The sequence below is a fragment of the Channa argus genome, chromosome 9 (assembly GCF_033026475.1).
Source record: "Channa argus isolate prfri chromosome 9, Channa argus male v1.0, whole genome shotgun sequence".
Taxonomy (NCBI): domain Eukaryota; kingdom Metazoa; phylum Chordata; class Actinopteri; order Anabantiformes; family Channidae; genus Channa; species Channa argus.
In genome coordinates, this window is record NC_090205.1 from 3,387,524 (window position 1) to 3,411,531 (window position 24,008).

General features: G+C 43.3%; 1 protein-coding gene across 2 annotated transcripts in view; it reads right to left on the reverse strand.

Annotated features, from left to right (window-relative positions):
• Window positions 1–24,008, reverse strand: part of vwa8 (von Willebrand factor A domain containing 8) — a 57,513-nt gene that overhangs the window by 11,154 nt on the left and 22,351 nt on the right. For both annotated transcript variants that reach the window (XM_067515615.1, XM_067515614.1), the window contains exons 20-39: window positions 23,329–23,400; window positions 22,925–23,001; window positions 21,299–21,374; window positions 20,975–21,110; window positions 20,439–20,558; window positions 19,896–20,101; window positions 17,306–17,457; window positions 15,426–15,534; window positions 14,891–15,029; window positions 13,819–14,006; window positions 9,811–9,930; window positions 9,535–9,599; window positions 9,307–9,432; window positions 9,142–9,233; window positions 8,595–8,746; window positions 7,832–8,036; window positions 7,658–7,739; window positions 7,181–7,385; window positions 665–773; window positions 355–511 (exon numbers count right to left, since the gene is read on the reverse strand). In XM_067515615.1, coding sequence (XP_067371716.1) covers window positions 355–511; window positions 665–773; window positions 7,181–7,385; window positions 7,658–7,739; window positions 7,832–8,036; window positions 8,595–8,746; window positions 9,142–9,233; window positions 9,307–9,432; window positions 9,535–9,599; window positions 9,811–9,930; window positions 13,819–14,006; window positions 14,891–15,029; window positions 15,426–15,534; window positions 17,306–17,457; window positions 19,896–20,101; window positions 20,439–20,558; window positions 20,975–21,110; window positions 21,299–21,374; window positions 22,925–23,001; window positions 23,329–23,400 — 2,588 coding nt within the window. The remainder of the gene's footprint in view (window positions 1–354; window positions 512–664; window positions 774–7,180; window positions 7,386–7,657; window positions 7,740–7,831; window positions 8,037–8,594; window positions 8,747–9,141; window positions 9,234–9,306; window positions 9,433–9,534; window positions 9,600–9,810; window positions 9,931–13,818; window positions 14,007–14,890; window positions 15,030–15,425; window positions 15,535–17,305; window positions 17,458–19,895; window positions 20,102–20,438; window positions 20,559–20,974; window positions 21,111–21,298; window positions 21,375–22,924; window positions 23,002–23,328; window positions 23,401–24,008) is intronic.

Genomic DNA, 24,008 nt, shown 5'->3' on the forward strand with positions numbered 1-24,008 from the left:
CTGCTGAAAGGGGGGGCCTTTCAACCCTACACGCTGAAGCAAATGTGTGTACATGCACACACACACACGTTTACTACCCAGTGAGATCTGCTGCTGAGTTCATCCCTGCAGCCGGGACCGTCGACGGTTGTTGGTCCAGGTTGGAGAACCGTACCTGGGATGGCTGACTGACCAGGAAACCCCATGGATGTCCAAAATAAAAACATGGCACACACATGCACACATGTTCCACATTACACACATCACATGCTTCAGATCGGGCCAGTTTCCAAGGTGGTAAACGCAGTCACTGCAAAACCTCCTGTGCAGCCAGCTCCATCTGGATGTGGGACTGAGCCTCCTTTCTGTACCCACCTCTCTTTGAAAGCCTTTTCAGCCATGTCCCGGGCTGCTCTGCGGACCTCTTCTGGAACTGCGTCCTTCTCCGTCTGGGAAACCTGATAGACCTTGTGTCCTGCGTCCAGGCGGTACGGCCCCCCTTTGCCTCCCAGGCCTGCCGTGTCTCTGCCACCTACAAAGAAACATCACATTAGGGATGAACCAATGGAAGCAGTTTGTCAAATCAGACATTTTGCCCAGAGCTTCTATTACTACGATGACGCCACATTTGCACATTTTAAACAGCTGGAGTTTGTGTGTGTTGCAGTAAGAGAACACTGGTCACCTGTGCCTCCTGCCCACTGGTTTCCCCCAACATGAGGAGCATTGTTGGCGTCGATCTTGCCATGTTTTGGGGCTGTGACATCCAGGCCGCTGTCCCGCTGGATGGTGATCTGACAGGTGAGGCGTAGAAAATGACTTTACTGTTTGCACTGAAGCTCGAACTGTTAAAGTGCGTCTGTTAGCAGTGGAAACACTCAAAATTCACAATATTTGGCCACTTATGAAACATACTTCAAGAGTAAATGTGCAAAAATTATGTTCCTGGATGCAAATAAGAAACTACTAAGGAAACATCTTCTAAAGTCTGTTTTTTTAAACGGAAATATTTCTGTCATTCAGTGATCAAATTACCAAAATAATCCCATTTATTTTGTAACATTTGCAAGAACGTAGACTCATTTTATTCGACTGGAACTGGAAGAATCTCACCGAGAGGGCAGTTAGAGAGAGAAAGGGCATAACACTTGCATAACACTTGGATGCAGTGTCGCAGTGGGTTAGACAGGCGGTGTGTTAATATGCTGATTACCTGTCATGGAAAAAATAAACCTGCTTTCATATTAGCTCTAACAAGAGTGCGTGTATGTGCAGGAAGCTGCAGATGCTAGTGGAGTGGAGTTGCTGGATGAAGAAATGCCTCCTTGTTTTTAAATCAAAGTGCTTGAAGTCTGACTAAAACTGGAACTAACACAAAGAGGCCTACAGACAGTGTAACAGTGTTAAAACTCCCAGAGAGAAGCTTAAAACAAAACACATGGCTCACAGTTTTAACAGTAACTGCAAACAGCTCTTCAACTTGTTAGGCTTCAGAACCAGGCATCGAAATGTCCAAAGCAAGCAGCTACCAACCACACAGTGAATGCATTGGGAGAGCTGCTGTCTCTAAGCTCTGGGGTTTTCTTCAGGATGGACAGTACAGTCTGTGTCTTTCTCTGCAGGAGACGGATGGAGAAAGAAAGTGTGGAGACACAGAACCTCTAAAGCTTTGGGTGTTTCTGTTTATCTCGGGGGCATTGTCCCAGCCAAAATCAGCGAGCTGGCTCTCACACTGCGGGAGGGCAGACGGCCAGAGTCTAGCACGCTCGAAGGAGCAGGGCGAGAAAGGGGAGGTTCAGTGGGAAACTATGCCGTTCAGCTCAGCTGCACACTTCAGGAATCTAAATGGTGTCTGTGAGGAGCAGGTTTTGTTGTAAACTCCTGTGTGTGAGACACCTGTGTGTGAGTTATTATCCTCGCTGATTGGAGATTATCTCGAAGGAGCAGCAGTGCTGCTGTATCAGCAGAGCTGCCTATATTTAGTGCCCATCAGGAGGCTCAGTCGGACGTGAAGCAGGTCACATTATGAGGACGAGATGATACTGAGGGATCCAGTTCATCTGTTATTGCTCAGATTCAAACTAAGTTTATGAATTTAAATATGCACTTGCAGCAATTATCAACAGAGCATTTTCTCAGCATTTGTTCTGTTTTGCAACTCTGTCTTCACACATATGAACATTTTTAGCACTAATATTAAACATTCCCCCATAAAGCAAACACGAAATGTAGAAATGCCAAAAATGCGGCACATGCACATTTTCGTGTGTCTCCATCATTATATCACGTGTCAACCTGTGAGATAAACCTCAGGTGGCAGAGAGGCCTTGGTGCCATAACTGTGTGCTGAGGTAAAGGGTCATAGGTTTGAGCCTCCTGCGTCACCACAGACCAGCTCATGTGATCGCTCTCCGATTACTCACTAACACACACACACGTGTCTGATTCACGCACCACAGCAAACAACACAATGTTTGCTGCACACGCTTGTCACACACCTAATGCACAGGAATGTGGCTTCAAAGGTTTGGCTGCACACGCCAGACATATCATCCTAACTGAGTGGTTACAAGAGTGATAGCCATCACTCCGCCAGCACAAAGATCTGCCATCGCAGCGCTGCCTCCGTGAAAGCTTGGTGGTTAGTATCTCTGTATAATCAGTCCATCAGAAAGGGAGGGCGAGAAGAAGCCACCCAGGCTTGTTTCATTCCTCACACTGTATAAAAATCTCTCTTGCTGGCAACAACATAACTTGTGAATGCGTCTCGATGCTGGTAACGAACTCTGTTCTGACTCAGTCATATCCGGTGAGGGGGTGACTACCGGTCCACTTTAGGGTTTAGGAAAATGATGAGCGACGCTTTATAGCATGTGTCCGAGAGGTTTTATGAGAGCTGCAGCTCTGAGTTCAGGTTCCCATTCTGGTTGTGAATAAGGCCTGCGTCATGTGGGGCGACAGGGGCTGCAGGGGCAGGGTGTGTGTGTGTGTGTGGTCACATTACAGTGTCAGGGATCCTGAGAGGAGGACGATCACTTTCACCTACTACAGGAATCCGAGAAAACTCCCATTCATCCAGCTGTAATCACCCAGTGATTAGCTGTCATTCTTTGTATGTAGAATGTTGCTCCCAGACTGGTTGTTTCAGTTGATAATAGAAGTACGAAACCAAAGCTGCTGACTTTTAAAGTGAACCCGTTCAAGCTTTGTTTAGCACTTTCAGCCTAAGCTTCCACAGAGCTCAGGGACTGGATGTGTTATCAGGAGCTAATGTCTACCTCCAAGCGTTTGTGTACACGGGCTTGTAGCTTTGACTTATCATCAAACAAGCGGAATGCAACTTTAATAACTGGGTTAGTTTTAGATCCACATAAGCCATAAATAATTTCCTACTCTGAGTCACATTGTCTATTACTAGACTAAAGTCACCTTTAGTCATTTTTATCTGTTGCTTATTTGGCTTTAAAACACTTTTAATTGCCTCTAGAATACTGAATAATAATGATATGGTGTAAATATCTCATTTACTCCTAAAGTCTGCACTAATTCTAAATAATCTGATGAGACAAATCCTTAAAACAATGAGTCTGTGTTTTTCCACAGCTTTCGGTTGAAGCATGTGAAAACATGATGTACATCCAGGATGCTGCTCTCTGGGGCAAGACCATAAACTGAGAGCGAAGAAATGGCAGCACAGTGGAGAAAAACCTCATTTTTTGGGGACTGGGAGAGTCCATGTCTCTGCCCCACCCTCCTCTTTCAGTCAGTGTTCTCCCTTCTCACTTTCTCCTCTTCACCCAGTGTCTCTCTGCGAGGCCCATGCCTTCTCTCGTAGGATTGATAGCCTCATAAATTTCTGATTTTCCCTTAAAATGCCTGAAGACAAAGTGACTTAGGAGTGATGCCATCTCTCTGTGTGTGTGTGTGTGTGTGTGTGTGCATGAGCCCACTGCTGAATGTTTATTTTGAGCAAATGCTCTGCCCGTTTGAACTTGGTTGGAAGCTCTTGTGTGTGTGTGTGTGTGTGTGTGTTAGTGTGAATATAAATGTGAGTCTGTACAGGAAAGTGTCTACAGTATATAAAAATATGAGCAAATTCATCCCTGAGAACGGAAAAAGTGTTAATCTCTGTAAGTTTAGGAACCCAAGATGTGTGTGTACGAAGTGACGTGTGCTTGAATCATGACGTGCTAACGAATTTAACTTTGTCCGTTAAGATAAAGTGTTGTCGGCAAACGATTACTGTTAACTACTGCTGTGTGCAGATAGTGCGCCGTGCAGACGATCGGAGCTTAGATTAAGAATGCGTGAGTGAAGCTGATAAAGGAGCTTCGCTGGATTAGGGCGGGAGGGAGCGGGGTGGCAGGTGACCAGGAGAAACATGCTGTGCCTGATGCACAGTTAGGTGTCTGAATGACTGGATATAGAAACCACCTTTTTTATGGGCTGTAGCAATGTTAGACAGGAGGAGAAGAACTAGTGAGTACAAAGGACCAAACACGGAGGCTGGAGTGTAATGAGGCCACTGAGCTCACACGTCTTGGCTCTAAAGGCTGAACACACATGTAAGAACAGCACATGTAAATGAGTTCAGTGATGAGCACGAACATTTCTTCCTGCCTCCTTCTTTCATGTAACACTGTTCAAAAGCTTAGATTTGTTACACATGCGTGGATCAAATGTTAGACACAGTGTTTGGCAGCCCGCCATGCCAACGAGCCCCCCACCATGTCTAAACGACAGGCAAATGGATAGTTTCATATCTATCGATGTTATGTTCATGACCAATCCACTTCTCTTTCATGTCTCGTGAGCATGTGTGAAGGGATCCGAGAGCCGTTCTTGTGAATGTTCTGCCTAAATTTCACAACCTGTCCCACATTCACTTCACTCCCTTCTTTACTCGAAGAACGAGAACCTGCCGTTGCAAAGAGACAGACGTGGTTGACTTATTACAGGGCGGTTTGATTTGTCCGCTGTTGTCAACAAACGCACCATTTAATTGTCCCTTTCTCACCAGCTCGGTGAGAGCGAGAGCAGCAGTAGTGAGACATAGTGAGTGAATGAAGAGAGGGAGCAGAGTTAGCGACAACAACTACGAAAACCAGAGAAATCACATGGTCTTTTCTGATCGTTTCACAGCGGTTATGTTCTAGAACACAAACACACATGGTCACATCTCCATACATTGCTGCAGGAAGGACTTGGGATGAACACAACTGAAGCACACTTCTGGTTTCTGCTCCTCTGTGGCCTCACCTGCTCTGCAGGTGTGTGTGTGCTGTGACCACAATAGGAGTTTAGCTAATGTTTAATATGCAGAGCTGTGACATTTGGTCTGACATTAGGATTTCGGGCTGTTAAATATAAACAAATATAGATTACCCATGGTAAGTTCCAGTGTGTTGGCCCATTTAAAACAAAGTTCTAAATAGAAAAGTTTGGAGCTTATTTGTATTTTTTTTTATTTAGTTTTTCTTTTTTTAAAGCAACATTTCTGAAAACAGGATGCTTAAGCTTTGTCTTTGCAGGGTTGGCAGGTACATTCTGTGGAATATGCCACCAGCATAAACAGCCTGAGGGCTTTAACTAAGGCCCCCAGTGACACTTGCATGCAATAAATGCGAGTTATTAATATTCCCTTTTTTTTTCTTTGAGCCTTACAACTGAAGACTGAATCGTGTCAACTGGACTTTTTGGTGAGAAACATCTTCTCCAGTGTGAAGGAAGCGACTAGGGGACCCGGTTACACGGAATTCACCAAGTAAAGGTGCCGCATGAGAAATAAATATCACAATTTTTTTTTTTGCGTGTACGCACAAAACCTCTATTATCCTCGTGCCAAGGGACAAAATGTAGATATGTGCCAGATGCAACAGAGAAGACTGGAGTTTCTATGCCTGTCAAAAGATGATGTCAGCTCTGATCCACGCATGCAGGAACACGGTCTGCACGCGGACAAAGCCACATACATACAGTGTACATGCACCTTTGTCAGTCAATTTTGATGACTTGTTTTCATAGTGTGGTACAAAAGATGCTTTGTCTACGGTTACAGAGAATCTCGATAGTTAGGCTGGTAGACACTCGAGAGAGGTGTGTGTATTTGTGTAGGATCCCACACTGTATTTACATCAACCACAGATTCAACTTAGTCTCCTTTGAGATGTTCCTACATAACTCAATATACTGTAATGTAATGATGTAATGACAGCGAAATAAATCGGAATAACAGTAAATGCTTCGGCAACAAGATCCTCGTCAACTCAACTTACACAATGTGTTCTCATAGAAACATAGGTGCAACCACAAAGAGTCCCACATGGACTCATCAACCCCTCTCCTGCCCGGAGAGTAGAATATTTACCGTCACTCTCTGAACCCATACTGTGTACAGAGAGCCGTCAGACGGCCATGTTTAAATACAGCAGAGCTACTGCTGTTTGCAGTGAGCCAACACAGAGCACAGGGAGAGTCTGTCTAAGTCTGACCAACAGTGGACCCATCAAAGAAGAACCTGACTGCTGGGGAATCTGGAGCAGAAAGAGCTCCTGTGTGCGCGTAGCAGGTGTATGAGGGCTTTTGTGTGAAACTAATTTATTTGAAGGTAGTCCGCTCAAAGTTTTGGCTGCAGTCCCGGACTTCAGCACACGCTTGAGAAAATTTGCATCACTGCGTCCATGACTTTTCCGCAGAAGCAAATGTGGAAAATGTAGAAAGAAATGGCACCTCCCACCACTACAACACACTCAATGTGTGAATTTGTTCCAGAGACATTCCCATGAGGTTGGCAGAGAAATTCATGTGCCAGCTTTATGATCAGTCTCCTTGTTATCCTCATTTCTGTTAGGTCTTCACTGTCTCACTCCTCCTTAACAATGCTGCCTCAGTACGCTGGGGCAAATGTTCTGACCCATGCTAGGGGGCAAATGTATTGCATCATCAGAACAATAGCGGTCCATTCATAGACACCCACCCTGGGTGCAGAGGGGTCATAAGTATTGGGCCTGGAAACATTCCAGACAGGAAGAAAGCAGGAATGTTCCCAGTCAATTTTGACGTAGCGCTGCCCCTCAGTGGTGCTGAGAGAAAATACAGGCTGCAAATGTTTGTCCAGGTTCCCCAGTCCTCTTAATTTGTGATACCAGATCGATGCTTCCCCATAGAACTATTAATATTTTAGACCAAGGTGTGACATTACCTGTAAAGGTCTGCCATCCTCCATCCCGATCATATTCCTCCATTCCATCAGGGAACGCTGCAGGCTGTCCAGTCCTGTCTCCCAGAGACGGACGTACCCACCCATGTCCACTGTGACCACACCTCCAGAACCGAGAGCAGCTATTAGCACGTCAGACTCGGACACCTTAGACAACCAGTTGGTGTAAGGCGACACAGACATTGACCTGCCAATCGCAGATACGCAGTAAACCTTTTTTTTTTTCATAATCACACACAAATATTATACAGTATATCTGATATGGAGTAGTGAAGACTCTAGTAAAGATCAAACCAAACACACTATGTGGTTTGGTGACACATAAGAACTTAATTACACTACACACAGTTAAATAATGAATTCATTAGTATTTAGTGATTTAGTGCTGCCAAACAATGCTCCCTAGCTGCTGCTACATCCCCTAAAACTCCGTTCCGGTTATAAGGAGTTTTTCTTTACCTTGGCACAGGAATATATTTGACTTTCTTGGAGTTCAGATCAGTCACCTCCAGGTACGCCGCTGTCATCGGAGGTGTCACATCTGAGTGACAAACACGAAGATGAGGCTTTACAAAGCAAACACACTCTCTGCATCAACTTACTAAATACTGAACGGAGTTTATGCCATCTGACCTTTTGGGTAGACCTCCTTAAGGGGCACCTTATTGGGTGGCAGCGCTCGGACCACCTGATTGGCCGAAAGCAGACTCACACAGTTGTCTCGTTTGGGTGTGTTCGACCGAAGTCCACCTCTGAGGAACATGTGAGCCCCGCTCTCAGCACTCTTCATCACGGACAGGTCCACAGGCCTCTTAAAGCTGTACACCTCATTTGGAGACTGGACAAGACAGGAAACGCAGAGAAAAACATCACTACCGCGGGGTCTTGGGTCAAGTCCCCCAACCCTGGTGTTGTTGATTAATTATCATCTATCTTGCTACAGAGCTAAACATTAAAATACCTCATCATTGTTTCAGTGTTGCTCCCTAAAGCTCGACAAGTACACTTTGCTATTTGGTGGCTTTAAATCTACAGTATGCAACTTAAGCAAGTGCTCCCGCGACACTCTGCTCCGCCCGGACCTCCCTCTCCCTCCTCTGCTGTAACCTTCTACCATCTGCTGCACTTCACCAGGTGAGGCAGCACATTTTTAAATTCTGCTAAAATATTTGCTATGATTTCCATAGGTAGCTTTAAATTAGAGTGGAAGTTTGAAGTACTACTGAGCTTGAATTGCATTGTCCCATGATTCATTATGCAGAGACAACTCTTCTCTTGTTACTACAACAGTTGCCACACTGGAAATCGAAATCGGACTAACCTTACCCTATTGATGAGTCTTAATTTGAAAACAGATTTGACGTGTCGCAACATTTATTTCCCCACACAAGCTCACCATGAGGTCTGGGAAGCCAACGATGATGCGTGCAAATGAGCCCGTGTCGGCCAGTAAGCGGTTAGGTGAAACAATCTTCTGATCCAGAGCAGCGCTCAGGTTCTCGTTGGGCAGCTGCTCACACGACAGCATCTGAGGTACAGACACCTTAGCTGAGAGGACGAGAGTGGGGGAGGGGTGGGGGAGGGGGTCACAACAGGAGGGAATGCTGAGATTACTGAGGTAGGAGAAAGACACAGAAAGACTGTACAAGGCTTCACACGGCTTAAGAGTTATGTCAGTAACCTTTGACCTTTGTACACTGATGCAGTGCAAATTTTGGCTCATTGCTCATGACTTTAATTTTTGTTCTCTTTAAGCCTAAAATCGATTTAATGGGCAAATGACGCATTAGCTAAGATTCGATAGGTCTTATTAAAGCAGACATGTAGCAGCCAAGGGGCAGCGGTCTGTTTCCCCACGTGTCCATCGCCTTAGTTCTGTTAACTGGGTTGATACAATGTCTTTAATAACTGCAGCTGTATGATGTGCTTATTGTTACATATACCTGAGCTGGCTGAGTCCTCATTGATGCTGTGGAGCTGACACACTTCAGAGCTTTCAGCTGCCATGTGCATGGGCTTGGTCAGCAGGAACTTTCTATTTAGTGAAACACACACTGAGTCACATTATCATTCAACTGACAAACTTTGAAGGGCATTTTATCACTGACTTGTTGGTGCTGTTCTCTAGCAGGAGCCAGCGATCCTCTGCCACCAGGAAGACAGACTTCAGGTTAATGGGAAGGGAGATGGAGTGAACTCGGCCCTCTAGCACATCCAGCACTTCCAGCTGGTTCCTGCAAACACAAACACAAGCCTGCAGACAGAGCAACGGACACGGACCCATCTGATTGTGCTGTGGATAAACTAGTTTCGGTAAATTAGGAGAACAATCTTACCCGTCCTCCTTGTAGAAGAGAAGCCAGTTTTTATGAGCAAAGTCACTGCACATTTTATTTGCTCCCTGCAAACAATCAACACATGAAGTTCAAATACTGTTACGTTATTACTGTGCATTCACTGCACTAAACTTTTGAAAAACCTTGTGTAAAGGATAATACATTCCATTTCCTCCCCAAATACCAAAATCCTAACATGTCAATATTTACAGGATCTTATACAACCATGGGCACGTCTGCTCTGTGGTTCAGATGAATAGTGGACACATCTCTGACCTGCTCGTCCTTACTGCTCCACCAATTGGAGGCTCTGGTCGAGGGCTGTTCACTGTCCGACGACAACACGAGTCGCCGCACAGCTCCCGTCACCGAGTCCAAATGGAGCACTGTGTTGCTCTGGCACAGAGACAAAGTCAAAAACCGACGTAAAGGGGAATGAAAATTAGACTCAGAGATAAAATGTTATGCTCATACCTCATACTTTTCTTTTATATGTACATTGAAAGAGGGACCAGTTTGAAGTAAGGACTAGGTCAATATGGCATATTTACATCAGAATACCAACATAAACAAAACCACTGAATACTTTTACTGTTGTATGGATGGAGCTGGGCACAGGAAAAGGTGATGCTGCAATGACTGACAGATGCCTGGTCGGCACAGGTGAAGAATAATGATGAAGAGTGACCTCCAGAAAAAGCTCGAATATGCCAAATTAAAATTAATTACATGTTGGTTCTGAATTCTCCCATGATTGTTTTTTGTTGATAAGATCAATATCATCTCAATTTTACATCACTGCTAGCTATTTAATAAAATTGCATATGTCAAGTCATGTACATCTGGTGTAATTTCTGTATTTTTCTCTCATATCTTCAAATTTAATTTAAAGCAGCACTGATCACTTTATTGTATTTTTTAAAGGTTACGGTTTAATTGTTTGTAGGAGTGAGTTGCACTGGCAGGCCTAATGAAGATAGGTTAAATTCTATACCTTAATAACTAAACCATAGCCACGTTTTGGTGCATATCACCACTTATGTGCACACAGTACATTTGGTCACCTTAAAAAAGAACTCGAGCTCAGGCAACGGGTAAAAAGTGATTATTTTCCAGTTATTTGGTTCTATTGCAGACAGTAGAGGGGGCTCTTCCCCAGGTGGAAGTTGACCACTGATGTGAAGCCTTTGCTACAAGTTAAGGTTTTTTTTTAATTTAGACCCACTAACTGTGCATATGTGTGCAGAATGATATTTCAGTAAAGTAATGGAAAGTAACTAGATATCAAACAACTCATCAACAGAACGACAGGACGATCCTTAAAACATGGCACAAGTAAAACAAAAATTCAACACAGTGACCTCAACTTCACGTTCTCTCTAAGGTTGTTAAAATCAGCTCAATTATAACCAGCTGCAACCATTATATTTCAATAATATATTCATTAAAATAACATAAGCCACGATGCAAAGAGAGGATTCTGCTTTTGTCACTTTAAGTATTTCTTCAACTATGACTTTTTTAAGTAGCATGCAGCAGTGGCACTGCTACATTCATTTAAAGCTGCAGCATCTACAAATATGCTCCAACTCTTATCTTAATGAGAGAGGTGCTGTTAAGCGCTACTGCGACAATTTGTGAGCGAGGTTCCCATTTCAGCTTGATTAACATGTTTTGGAGCATTCGTGTTTATTGTAATGTCATAATGATGGCAACCTAAAGTGCTGGGCGCAGCGTGGCAGAGTGTAGCAGAGCGTGTTGGCACTAACCTAAGTTGCATATTGTAGCTTTAAGTAAATGATCTGAGAACTTCCTCCACCACTGGAGCAGTAGGACATCTCAGTGTGTGTTTAGTGTGTGGGGTGAACTGTGCAAAAGGCCATTGTTGGTGACGCACTAGGCTTCATCTTCAAATCAGTTTTATGAGAAGGAACCACAGGGGAGCTGGCCTGGGTCCCAACTGCCCCACATCACATTAATAGCTTCCTTATGGACACGCACGCTGCTGTACTGAGCACTGGTTCAGCTTTCTCACTTCCTGATTCTAAACATGCGCTGCCTTTTGTGTGTCGTAGTACACGTGTGTAAGCTGCATGTGTTTCACTCCGCAAGTGTGTATCAGTTTCCTGCATGTGTAACTGTATCTGTGCATTTGTTTTTTCATGCCCTTGAATGCAACACGTTCATGCTTGTTACTGAGTGCGTAACATTCAGTGGTTTGGGGGACGAACGTACATTTGTGCACGTGTATTCAGATGTGTTTCGGTGGCTTCCCTGATTTCCCTGGAAGGCCAGCGACCTGTGAATGAACTCCATGTTGTCTGGACCTCTTCATTCTTAGACAGACGAAATATGATCCATCACAGTGGTATTTTTAGAAGTCCTCTTCTTGCCTAATATGCACCAGCTGTACAAGTGCTCTGCTTGGACAAATACCTAGCATGCAATTGTTCCTGCTTTAAACTCTGCAGTCAGAGGACATGGTCTGCAGAGATTCAACAGCACAACAACCACTAACCACCAGCCATTTTAAGACACTACCAGACTGGTCCACAGCTATTTTAAAGCTGTGAGGAATCTGTGGTTATCCTCTGAAAAAGCTACATGCTGTACCAGTCAGTAAAAAGACCAATGTGTGTTTTCTTACATAAAAACATTTGCAATGCTCAACCTCACTACAGGTTTTTTATGGTGTTTCACATAACACGCAGTCAAAACTGACATTTACAGTATGTATGTGCTTGAAGTGGATGACTAATTCTACCTGCAGTTGTCTCTACTCCCTTAAGGGGCAACTTCACCGATTCTCAACTCAAATGTACCTTATTGCTATTAAACTTCCCTCTGACTTCCCTATAATAAAATATTTCTCTGCTTCTAGTTAAAAGGTTCCTCCAAATGACATCACCCGGATGACCCGGATCCTTAGGAGCTCTGGAAAAGCAGGTTGACCACAATTACAAACTCCATAGTGTGAACAACAAAATGACATAATCTGGACCGAAGGTTCCTCCAAGAGATATTTTCATATAGGGAAATCAAAAGGAATTTTAATGGCAAAACGAGGTGACACACAGCTACAGAGGGTTTACGGCTGTAATGTACTGTAAAAACCATCAAAGACTCCGATCAAAGGGAAGAAGAACAACAAGACGCCTATGTAAACATTGCAGGCTTGAAAACCAAAAGCTTTGGAATGATTATAACATTTAGTGGCTGCGGTTTGCTATGGTGTTAGTAAATGACTGCAATGCCGAAGCCTTCTGATGCTGCTTTCACATCCAACTGAAAGGATAACTTTGTTTGGTACGAACCCGCTGCAATTCCTCTAAAATGACTAAGGTGACTCTTCAGATAGTGGTAATTTTGCTAACTCTGTCTCCATTGTGGATACTTGGGGAAGAGAAATAATGTTAAACGAAACATATTTGGCAACTGGTTAGCAACTGTTCAGAATCAATACGGTTTCAGTCAAATCAGTTTCCACGTTGGAAAGTGAACTGATAGGACTTGTGCAATATCTTATTATCCCGTGGACTCTGTGGAAGGTAAAGGCTCATTTGACTTTGATGGAAATCTCTATTTGTTTGAAACACAAGATGAGGAGCGGGATCAGATGGAAGAGGCAAGAAAACGAGTGGAGGCAGAGGGAGTGTTTCTGTAGACGCTGTTCTCCAGTGCCGACTGAGGATGGAAACTTTTTTGCTGGACTTGGAAAATCTAGGTGTAACCAGGTGTTAGCTTACAGTAAACTAGCATCTGGTTTTTTCCCACTGGTTCAGAGCCTCTCAGAAGAATATGACAGCGGGATCAGTTCAGCCAGCAGTGGTAGTTAGCAGCAAATGCTACCTCTTGTCTTCAGTTTATTTTCTTTCTAAGTCTGAGATCAGCATGATATATAATCTGACTGAAATGAAGAACTGTCAGAGTCTAACTAGTTGCCTTGATGTTTGCTGTTTAATGCAAATTCTAATTTCCACAATTCTTTATAATGCACAGTGAGCAATGACAGAACTAACTACAGAGGCACCAAACCCACTCTGAAGGGAAACACAGCAGGGGAACAAAAAGGAACTAAATAAAAGAAATAACCCTTTAGGTTGATCATTAAATGAGTGGAGAGGCCAGTTTTCTTACTCTTAAAGAATATATATTTACGTCTTGACAGGCGAAAAATATGGGATGAAAATCACATCTTTACTATGACCAACAACAGCAGCCTTAATAACCAAATGCAGAAATTGGATTTAACCTAAACAGTTTGAGTCATTATCGTGTGCTGACCTGCTCCTCGTGCAGCACCACCTGTCCATCCAGAGGACTTCCCAGAGCAGCAACGGTGACAAAGGGCTGCCAGACGCCACTGATGGTCCTGGGGAAGACGTCATAGAGCTCCATGCAGTGGATCGTATCTCCCCTCTCCTTCATGGAGTACAGAGACACGGGGTTACACGTGGCCACATACAGCACATCTGCAACAGAAAAGGGGAAAAGGGTTTAATACACACATATATTTTCTACGTGTAGAATATGTACAGTACTCGTCACTTGTTCACTGCTTGCACTAAGAATTTCACAATACAATGTTGTATCCAGTGATTTATAGAAATTACACTCTGGCCGACTCGGCAGCTGTCAGGTGTGGTGCAAAGTTATAATTAGTAACTGTCCAAAATCATTATCTACTCCAGACTAGAAAATAAACTATTGTGTCCATCATATGGATTGAATGAGTGAATGAGGAAGAGGGGGGTGACTTTGGAGTCAACCAGTAACATTCTTAGTAGTAATGTGTTCCAAATACAATATCCCCGAAATACCCTGCGGATGTTTACTCGATTCATTGCTGTGTGTTCTACTTGTTGGCGATACTTTTACTGGCAATGCACAACTTGTTCGTGTGCTAATGTTTTTGTTAGTGTACTATTTCACTTCCAGAGCAGACAATCACACACACGTCTTATTCAAACGTTTTTCAGAGTGTGTTTAGCTCTCAGAATGCTGCCTTAATGGGAGGAAAATATTCCTTGTTTGTTCAATCCTTCCCTTGTTAAAGCCTCCATCTACTGGTCTGCTTCTCCCCCCTTGTTTTAAGGACTGGCTATATCTATAATCTGTTTGGGATTTCAAAATCTGGGGGTCTTTCATCAGTCACATCAGAAACTTAAGAAACAAAAGAGATTGTGCTGCCTATTAAACAAGTTTTTTTTGAATGGATGTACTCATTTATCTTTTTTGCCTCCTGGACTCTCCAGTCTCTCAAAATTGTAAATTTCGATTTTCCATTTGTGTTCGTTCACTTGTTTGAAAGACGTACAAAATGACCTGAGGACGTGTTATTGGGCTGTTTGTGTACCGTCTTTGGTGGTGACATCGCAGATGATGTTGACTTCGTTCATGGGGATCTGCCAGTGGGCTTTCTCCTCGCTGAAACTCAAAGCCCTGCTCTCCTGTCGGATGCAGGGGTAACCCTGAACACGCAGAAACACGGGGCCCTGGAAGCACGAGAGACACTTATTGCACTCATTCACACAACGTATGAAAGCACGACTTGTGAGTAAGTGTGCTACGGTAGCTGGATTCGGTTCTCAAAGCTGCATGACGATGCTGATCCATCCTTCCTCTCTACACAACAGCAACTGTGGCCACTTTAAACTCAGTCCTAATGGACCTCGAATTTCTCAAACCACATTTCCCTTACAGGAAAATCAACTTCTCAGTGGTGCAGTCATATGATCAATATAAATCGATCTGTTATAGTTGAGCAAAAGTACAGCAAACGCAGAGTCTGGCAAAGCATCTGGATTTAAAAGGAGCATGACCCCACTTTTAGCAGAGAGGGATTCTGGATGGACTATTGCTATTTGAGCGCTGATGCTTAGTTTGTTTACCTTGACGTCGATGGGACGTGTCTCAGTGGGACACAGCAGCTTGCGGCGAGCGTTGCCACCTTGGTTTATCGTCCAGTACCCTGTCATCGTGAGCTCTGGGAGGGGCAACCTAAGGATTAAATGGGACATTTAAGAAGGGCTTTCGTGTACTGTGGACACTTGACACATCTTTTCACATTTTGAAAAGGATGGATTAGACACATTAGTCACCATTTGCATTTTAATTAAAACAAACGCATCGTACAGGGTCACCATGGCGACCGCAAAACTATTTCAGGTGGAAGTTTTATTTTGTTCATTTCGTAAACTAAGGCTTTAATTTGATCCCGCGCCGCACAGACAGCGTAATATGTGTGTGTGTGTGTGTGTGTGTGTGTGTGAGTCTCTGTTTGGCCAGTTGGGTCTGGCGAGATTCTTAAAGGTCTTCCCATGGATAATAGCTGGATTGTGGCCACAGTATTTTTGGCTGCAGGTGGGGGCGGGGGGGTGGACGGGGTTTGGAGGATTTAAAGTAACCACAAAAACTAAAATGCCAAAGCAATGGAAGAGTTAGTGGATGAACAGTTCCCCTAACCATAAGTATTTCTATGAGTGGAAAAGCAATGAAACACATAACTATTTCTTCATGTGTGAATTAAGAGACAAAATAGTTGCTTTTATGTACACAAGATGTTGCGGGTAAAGCAACTAGTCCAATATAAACTCTTCAAGATGGGCAATAAATTACCAAAAGAGTTTGGCCGAAGCACGTACAGACATAATGGAACAGATTATCCAAATTACATAACACTTAAAGGAAAGTACTTGTTTCTGCCTTGCTCCTTTCTCAAGGTTTTACTTCAGAGGTTTAGGAAACTGAATTTATGAATGCGACCAGTCCAAATAAAACCACAGGAGACAGTAGAAACAAATACCTTCCTTTATTTAAAATACAAGGCTGCACATAAAGAGACAATGTAATAGATATTGGAATCGTATCTCTTCTTGGAATGAATGCTGAGGTACTGTGGGTGATCTACACACAGTGGTGAGCAATAAAGAGACGACTTCATGGAAGCTTCCGAGTTTGACCCACTCAGAAACACGTCACAATGCTAAAGACAACATCAGCTGATTTCAAGCCTTTCAGGATTTTATTGTGAAAAACGATCACTAAATGATGTCTAACAGGTAACAGGAGGTGTAACACACTTTTTACAGAGCAGCTCCTGAATCGTTCTTTGAAAAGCAAACAGAAAGGTGAAGAGCCATAACCACGTACAGAAGCCACCTCAGAACCATGGTGGCATCATTGGGAACCCAACATACAGTCTAAAACTGGTCACTGAGCCCGAGGCTGAGCCTGAGAACGGCTAGCGCTGGGAAAAAACAGACGTGCTCAGCTACAGCAGACACATCGAATAACGTCTGATTCTACATTGCTACTTTGCTTCTCAAGCTCTTTTTTGACAAGAGATGAACTCTTTGTAATCTGAGAGGATGTCACGCGAGTGCAGTGCTGTGGCTCAGTGATATGGTTTTAATAGTTTTTAGATGAGCTCTAAAATACTAAGAATTTAGAAAACCACTGGCCTTCTGCTTTAATATCTAAAATGTGTACAACGATTTCCACTAATTGTATCATAAATAGTGTGAAGCATAAATAATTTGCATGTTTCATTGGATTTTTAAGCAGTATAAATGTTTGCAACATGACACACTGTCTATGCATTACTCTACATTTACATTACATTTTACATTTAGTCATTTAGCAGACGCTTTTATCCAAAGCGACTTACAAGTGAGGTACAAGGCAGCAAAAAGATACTAGTCAGATACTAGTCAGGTACTGTGGTATGTGGATGTGCGTTGGTGTAATGTTAGCTCCCTGTGCTCCTTACTCCTTAGCCAGTGTGACAGAGCTGGGCTTGGCTCCGATGGGAATTCCATGCTTGTGTAGCGCTTCGATCAGGACCTCTCGCGTGTCCTTGTTGTACGAGTCAAAGTCAAAGACGTTCCGCACCACGTTGGCCAAACCCTCACCCGGGAATTTCTGAAGAAGAGTGGACGAAAGAGGGGAGGAGAGTGGTGGAAAAGAAGAAAGAGATGGAGGGAGGTACGGAAATAAGAGATGGAGATGAGGAAGGTTTTACTTACTTACAGTAACTGTGGTGATACACAATGTAAAGAACATCCTAAATGTCACAGTCTTTCATTCTGTGTAGACAAAACTCAAATAACACATTTCCATTCACTGATATGAACAACAGTGACACAGACTTGCACATCCTGAGATACAACGTAGTGGACACACGGGTGATGGGCTACATGTCAGAGCATCCAAAACTGTGTCCTGAAACATGAGAGAACTGCTATGTTTTTGGGGACAGGCTGATATTGTCCCTAAATTTGCCATTTTAGCCTTCACTGAATATCAAACAAAACAAAAGGAAATATGAAAGGAAGGAAATATGAAGATTCTAACTTTAGGCTCTGGTGAACATTAACAGGCATTGTGATTACATATGCAATTCAAGTACTTACTCCAATGATGGCTGGAAAATGTTTATGGTTACATGATAGATACTGGAAATGTACAATTTTCTAAGAAAAATTACGTCTTAATTCTCATGGGTTACTATATACAAGTTGTAAAAATCCTAATAATTATAATAAGAATAGTGATAAAAAGAATAACAATAATGATCACTGAAAATAAAAAAGTGAGAAATCCAACTTGGCACTGTTAACAATAATCTCCACTAGAGGCAGAGGTTGAAAATGCAATGTGAATGAACATAACAGTGACCCGATTCCTCACTTCGATCCTTCCACAGTCCACAGTCTTAATTGGAACAATGTCTTGGCAGATGCTGTAATTGAACAGTTGTATACATTAAAAAAGACACAGTGCCTATAAGGATCATTATTAGGATGATTACTGTTTTTTCTCACCCACATATTAAAGTGTCTTTACATTACGACTGGTTACAACTTAAACACAGATTGAGCGTTGGGCTGCATTGATCTGTGTTCACAGTTACCATGTCAAACCATGACATGGTAATTAGAGTATAGCCTGGCAAGTGCCTTGGACGAAGCTATTTAAAATGTGACCAAATGATCCTGTATCTGCAGACGTCAGGACTTGGGGTGATGGACGACACCACTGGGCGCTCGAGGGGGGGAATCAAGCACAAAGGCTTGTTTTTCTGCGCTGAGTTATTGATCTACAGCAGCTCAGGCTAATCAAAAGCACACGCCGCCCTTCTCCAACAGCTGTTCCTCTGCTCTCCTCTCCTGCTTTTCTCCTGTAGTGTACATTTCTAAAGACCACAAGCAGACAGGAGAACGTGACAACCCTGGCCATTTAATGCAATAAAGCATCGTAACGAAGTGATAACCACTGGTACAGCTGACAAGATTTAGGTATAATAAAATAACGTGTGGGAAGCTGTTGTGTTTCTTTATTTTTTTAGAATAGCATCATTTTTAATAAACTGTGTTACTTTGATGATGTGAATCCAAAGGACAAGAATTGTGGCCATATTGCTCGAAGCTACATATCTGTGGGCTCTAAAGATATAATGAGGGCCGTGTAAATTTGATACTCATCTGGTGTAGAGTAAAATTGTTGATACGTGTGATACATGTCCGTTAATATGCAGTAATTGTCCCCACTTTGATTTTTTACTATTTAGACTAGCAGAAAAGAGGTGCCAGCATACATCAGAAGAAACACTGCAGATTAAACGGCCCTTCTTGTGTATCTGACTGTGACTGTGTGGGGTTGTGTCAGTCTTTAATGAGGCCGACAACCTAACCTCCCCTTTCTGTTTGCTCCTGTCAAAAACAAAAAACATAAAAGACGTGTTTTACTTGGTGAAATATATGGCGTCTTGCTTCTAACATGGGACAGCAGCGGAGGTTTGGCTGTTTGAAGTTATCGGATTAGCGAGATGTGATGCCGATTGTTGGGTTTATATGGTCCTTCAGGCAGCATGATGGTTATCGTACTAGCTAGCATGTAGGTTGCTGCAGTAGACTAGTTAGGCAGACATGGATGCTTGGTTACGTGCTAATATGAGGTCGCTGATGGCAAATACTCTGATGACGATATCGAACAAGCCAGTTGGACGACAGACTGTAGTTTCATTTATGGGTCCTGCTGCCAGGAATTTGCTCTTCTCTTGGGTGGGGAGACGATTTAAGAACATTTGAAAGTTTAAGTGGATTTAAGATGGGTGAGTTTCTCATTTCACTGATAACTACTAGTAAGACTAGTGAATCTGTGATATGTAGTAAATATGACTCCACAAGTGAGCAGATTGTGGTCATTACGTATGACGTTATGTAAGATGAGAGATAGGGTCCGTTACGACTAGAGAGTGCCGTTACCTATCGTGGGGTCACCAGAGTTATGATGGCACCACTGGTGCCCACTGCTGCAATACCACAGATACAAGTGGATGTTCTAGTGTGTCCTCTCACCTGAAGGTGTTTGACAATGTTGACCACCTCTCGCGTAGAATAGGGGTAGGTGATTGTGCCCTGGTCGGCCATGGACCTCAGCTCTCCAAAAGCAGCCACCAGTTTGTGCAGAGTGGCATCGGGAACATCGGGGCCATACTTTTTTAACATAGCCAGCTCTGCTTGGGGCTTTGGATTGTCCACAGCATGGCAGCTAAAAATATCACCTGTTCACGGGACAGAACCGGGTCACTTTTTCTTCATTTCTGGGTGCCTTACAAATACAACTCTACCAAATCACACTGGTCCAATGCTGCTTGTGTGCTCTTAAACAAGGAAGGACATGCACAACATGTGAAACCCAGGCCAGCCACACTCAGCAGAAAGTGTTAAAAAGTCTATAACAGCTACTAATTTAAAAGGCCATAAAGTCATAAAGTACATAACTTCATCCCAAAGCCACCATCTGCTTCCCAGCATCCTAACGTGATTGGCAAACAATAAAAGATTACTATTCTTCTGTAGGAGAATGTGGTGTGCATGCGTGTGTGTGTGTGTGTGTACCTAGAGCTCCAAAAAAGTCATTGCCCAGAAAAGGAAAGCCAGGTCGGTTTGCCAGGACAAGCATCCTGAAGTCTGGGTGCATGACTATGGTGTTGGGCCTGCCCTTGGCTTCACGGGGATCTGTGGAAGAGAGGCGGTCAAAGTGTGAGCATGACATGACAAGCACACACACACACACACACACACAAAAAAAACCCAAAACAAAACACCATAATAATCATTTGTATGTGAACTGCTTCTTCTGCTCTCGAGTCTTACATGCACTCTTGCTATCCTGGTAGCAACAGGAGCTGTCTTCAGATTTATTTGAAACCTCAAGGTTGTGTTTACATTCCGGAGAGGAAAGAGCCTCTCAGGAACAAAGAAGCTGTGAGCAGCTACTACATGGAAAAACACATTCCACTGGTGCCTGTCCATGAAGGCTTTTATCATTTAACATGTTTGTCTTCTAGGACATCCGAACCTCTGCTCGTCTATTTAATGCTGCTACTTCTATCTGCATATCGTTTGTGGGACGCGAACATGCGCACGTGTACCTGAGATGATTCTGCGTCCGTCGGCCAGAATCATCTCTCCGCTCTCCACCAGGGTCTTCAGTATGCACGTGACATTAGTGGGAGCTTTGTCGGCCTCATCAATCACTAATATGTGACCAAGTTTCACTGCTTTCACCTGCAAACACATGGACGGACACACACACACATTAGTGCACCACAAGTTGAGTGCAAAGACCACACTGGCGGCTGATTACTTACAGGATTGTTGTCATGTGTAATCGAGTGCACGTCAATGGAAAAAAATGTAGAAAAAGTATCGAAAGAAGAACTGTATGCGTGTGTGTGTGCGTGCTACTGACTGACCAGAGGTGAGTCCTCGTACGTTATGATGCCCTCTCTAACTGAGGGCTGCAAGGTCAAGGTCTGGACAGTCGTATCCCTGTGGGGGAACAGAAAACAGGGTTACATACAGACCTGCACCTCACAGCGATTGCACCCTGTGGACGTGCTTAAAAATCATGCACATCTGTGAACCATCTATCGTTCAGTCAATCAAACTGTATGAAGAAAGTTTAAGTGTAACCAAAAATATATATTTTTTACATGACATGTAAAAAAATCCGCCGCTTCCTGCAGCAAGAAGACGCTGTTCACTGTAATCTTCAGTAAATCTCTCCCTAGTGACGCAGATTCCCAAGTGATGCCCAAAATTATCACTCCCTCTATTTCCGAGCCTCTTTTTCTTCAGCCCAGCTACCAGCCCTTGCTCCTCAACAGTGTGACCCAGGAGATGTCCTAGTTTCCTATCTGGCAGGCTGCGTCTCTCTGGCTTTTCTGAACCACATCTCTGTAGGCTTTTAGTCACAGGCTCCCAAAAGCCACATGCACAGATCTTCCTGCCTCTGCCCTGGTCTAATATTAGCTGCTGCTACACCAGCTAACGAGGCCACGTTAATGCTCAGCTCCACTTTGACTTTCACAAGACTTTGACAAACTGCACATGTGCAGGCCGAGAGGAGAAATCAGCTGCAACTACATGTGCAGCAGATGCGCTGGTGATACATGAACTCTTTTAGTACACACTTCATTTGGTAATAACTTTGATCAGTATTTGTCTCAGATTCACAGACATACAAACCACAGGCTTCTTATCAGCACCGAGATCAATGCAAAGCTACACTCAACACCACAACCGATGCAGTGATCATTAGGCCGGAGCTACCTAGTGTCCTAGTTTCATGGGTGAGTTTTGATAAAAGTTTCCAATATGAAATTTAGATTCAATTCATTTTGGATGAGCTCAGGCTCAGAGCATCGTTACTGTGTTTTTGGGTCTTGTTTATGTAGGTTTGTTCCTCTGCATTGTTTTCACTTGCATTTGTGGATGCAGAGACAAACTCTGTCCACTGACAGTGGTTTTTAGAGGTGTTCTTGAGCCCATGCCGTTCTCTCCACTACAGAATCATGTGTGTTTGTAATGCAGTCGTCCCTTGGGGCCTGAAGATAATGGCCAATCGATACAGTCTTTTGGTCTTGTCCCTTTTGTACAAAGATTTCTCTGGAGAATCTTGCTTCATCCCTACTCGGCTTCACTAAGATGCTCTTTTTATTTTCAGTTATGATAATGACTTTTTGCCAATTAATCTCGTTTGTTGTCAGATGTTCCACCTGATTTTTTACCCTCATCCCAGTGCTTTTAAAATATGTTGCTGGTAAGAAACAGAATTTTACACGAAAACAGAAAAAGATATTCAGAGAAACTTACAAAAATCAGTTTAGAAGAGGTTTTTCAAAAGCTTTAGTGTTTAGTTGAACTAGATGTATTGTACAAACTACTCTCCAGTGCCTGGAGAAACTCTAGGCTTTCTAGGATCTACGTGCAGTGGAAAAGCTTAGAAATAGTTGTTGAAACACCTTAAAGTTCTATACAAAGTAATGTGCCACTTATAGAGGGAAGGTGTTGGGCGGCCACGGCGACTCTCTCCTCACCTGTGGAGCTGTAGGTATTCTCTTGGCCTGTTCAGAAGGTGCAGGAAGCGGTCCACTATTTTATTTTTACCGACGCCCTGGGGAGGGACACAAAGGAAAACGTTCCTCAACAAGAATAGTTTGATAAAATGAATCTGTAGATTAGTGACACATAAAGGTGTCAATTCTAGAACCAATCCAAGTACATAAATATAGTTATATTGTACATCTTTCCTTATGCCCACAGTGAAGGCTGCAGCTCTTTTGTGCTCAAACTCTGCTGACATGTGACCTACTTCACTTCACAATAAGACATTGTTCACAACTGGAACTTCTGTGGGTAAAAACTCAGCATTTGGTCGCAACAACGCCAACACACAACTTTAAGTGAAGCAGCCAGGTAATTATATAGTGATGTCACTCACCTGGTTGCCCACCAAAAGCAGGTGTTCTCCTAGTAGGAAGTCTTTCAACATGTCCTCCATCACCATCATGTGCTGCAGTGACATTTAAATATTCATGACAAAGCTCACTGGTTATAATTTGACTTCTTTTAACTTTGATTGAACCCCTTTCACATACACACATTCCAAAAACAATAATGTGGCTCCAGCTCGATGAGAAAATTTTGTTTCAAATCACCTGTGTGTGATTGTGTGTGTGTGTGTGTGTGTGTGTGTGTGTGTGTGTGTGTGGGGGGGGGTCTTTCCTCAGCTTGAGAGTTAAGGGTAGTCACAACTGTGCCTTTACAGTGAAGACAGACAGATAAAAAGTAGGGCAGCCTCCTTGCTCTCATCTTGTCTCACCAATGTCCCATTCAGGCAGAGGAGAAAAGGGCAGAATGAGGACAGGGGGAAAGAGAAAAATCTGGGTCACACAGCATCATCACTGTTGCCAAGGGGATGTCAGAGTGTCCTTATGTAGCTGGTTCCTCCCTCAGCACACCGGTTTGGTCAATAAGGCAGGTTTCAGATATGAGACCAACCTCAAACTGAACAGAAATTCACACGGAATTGTTTCACCGGCTAAAACCCAAAGTTTACTAAATAACAAATACTTACTGTATATACAGAAGTGTTGAATTTGTCTATGCTAAACGCGAGGA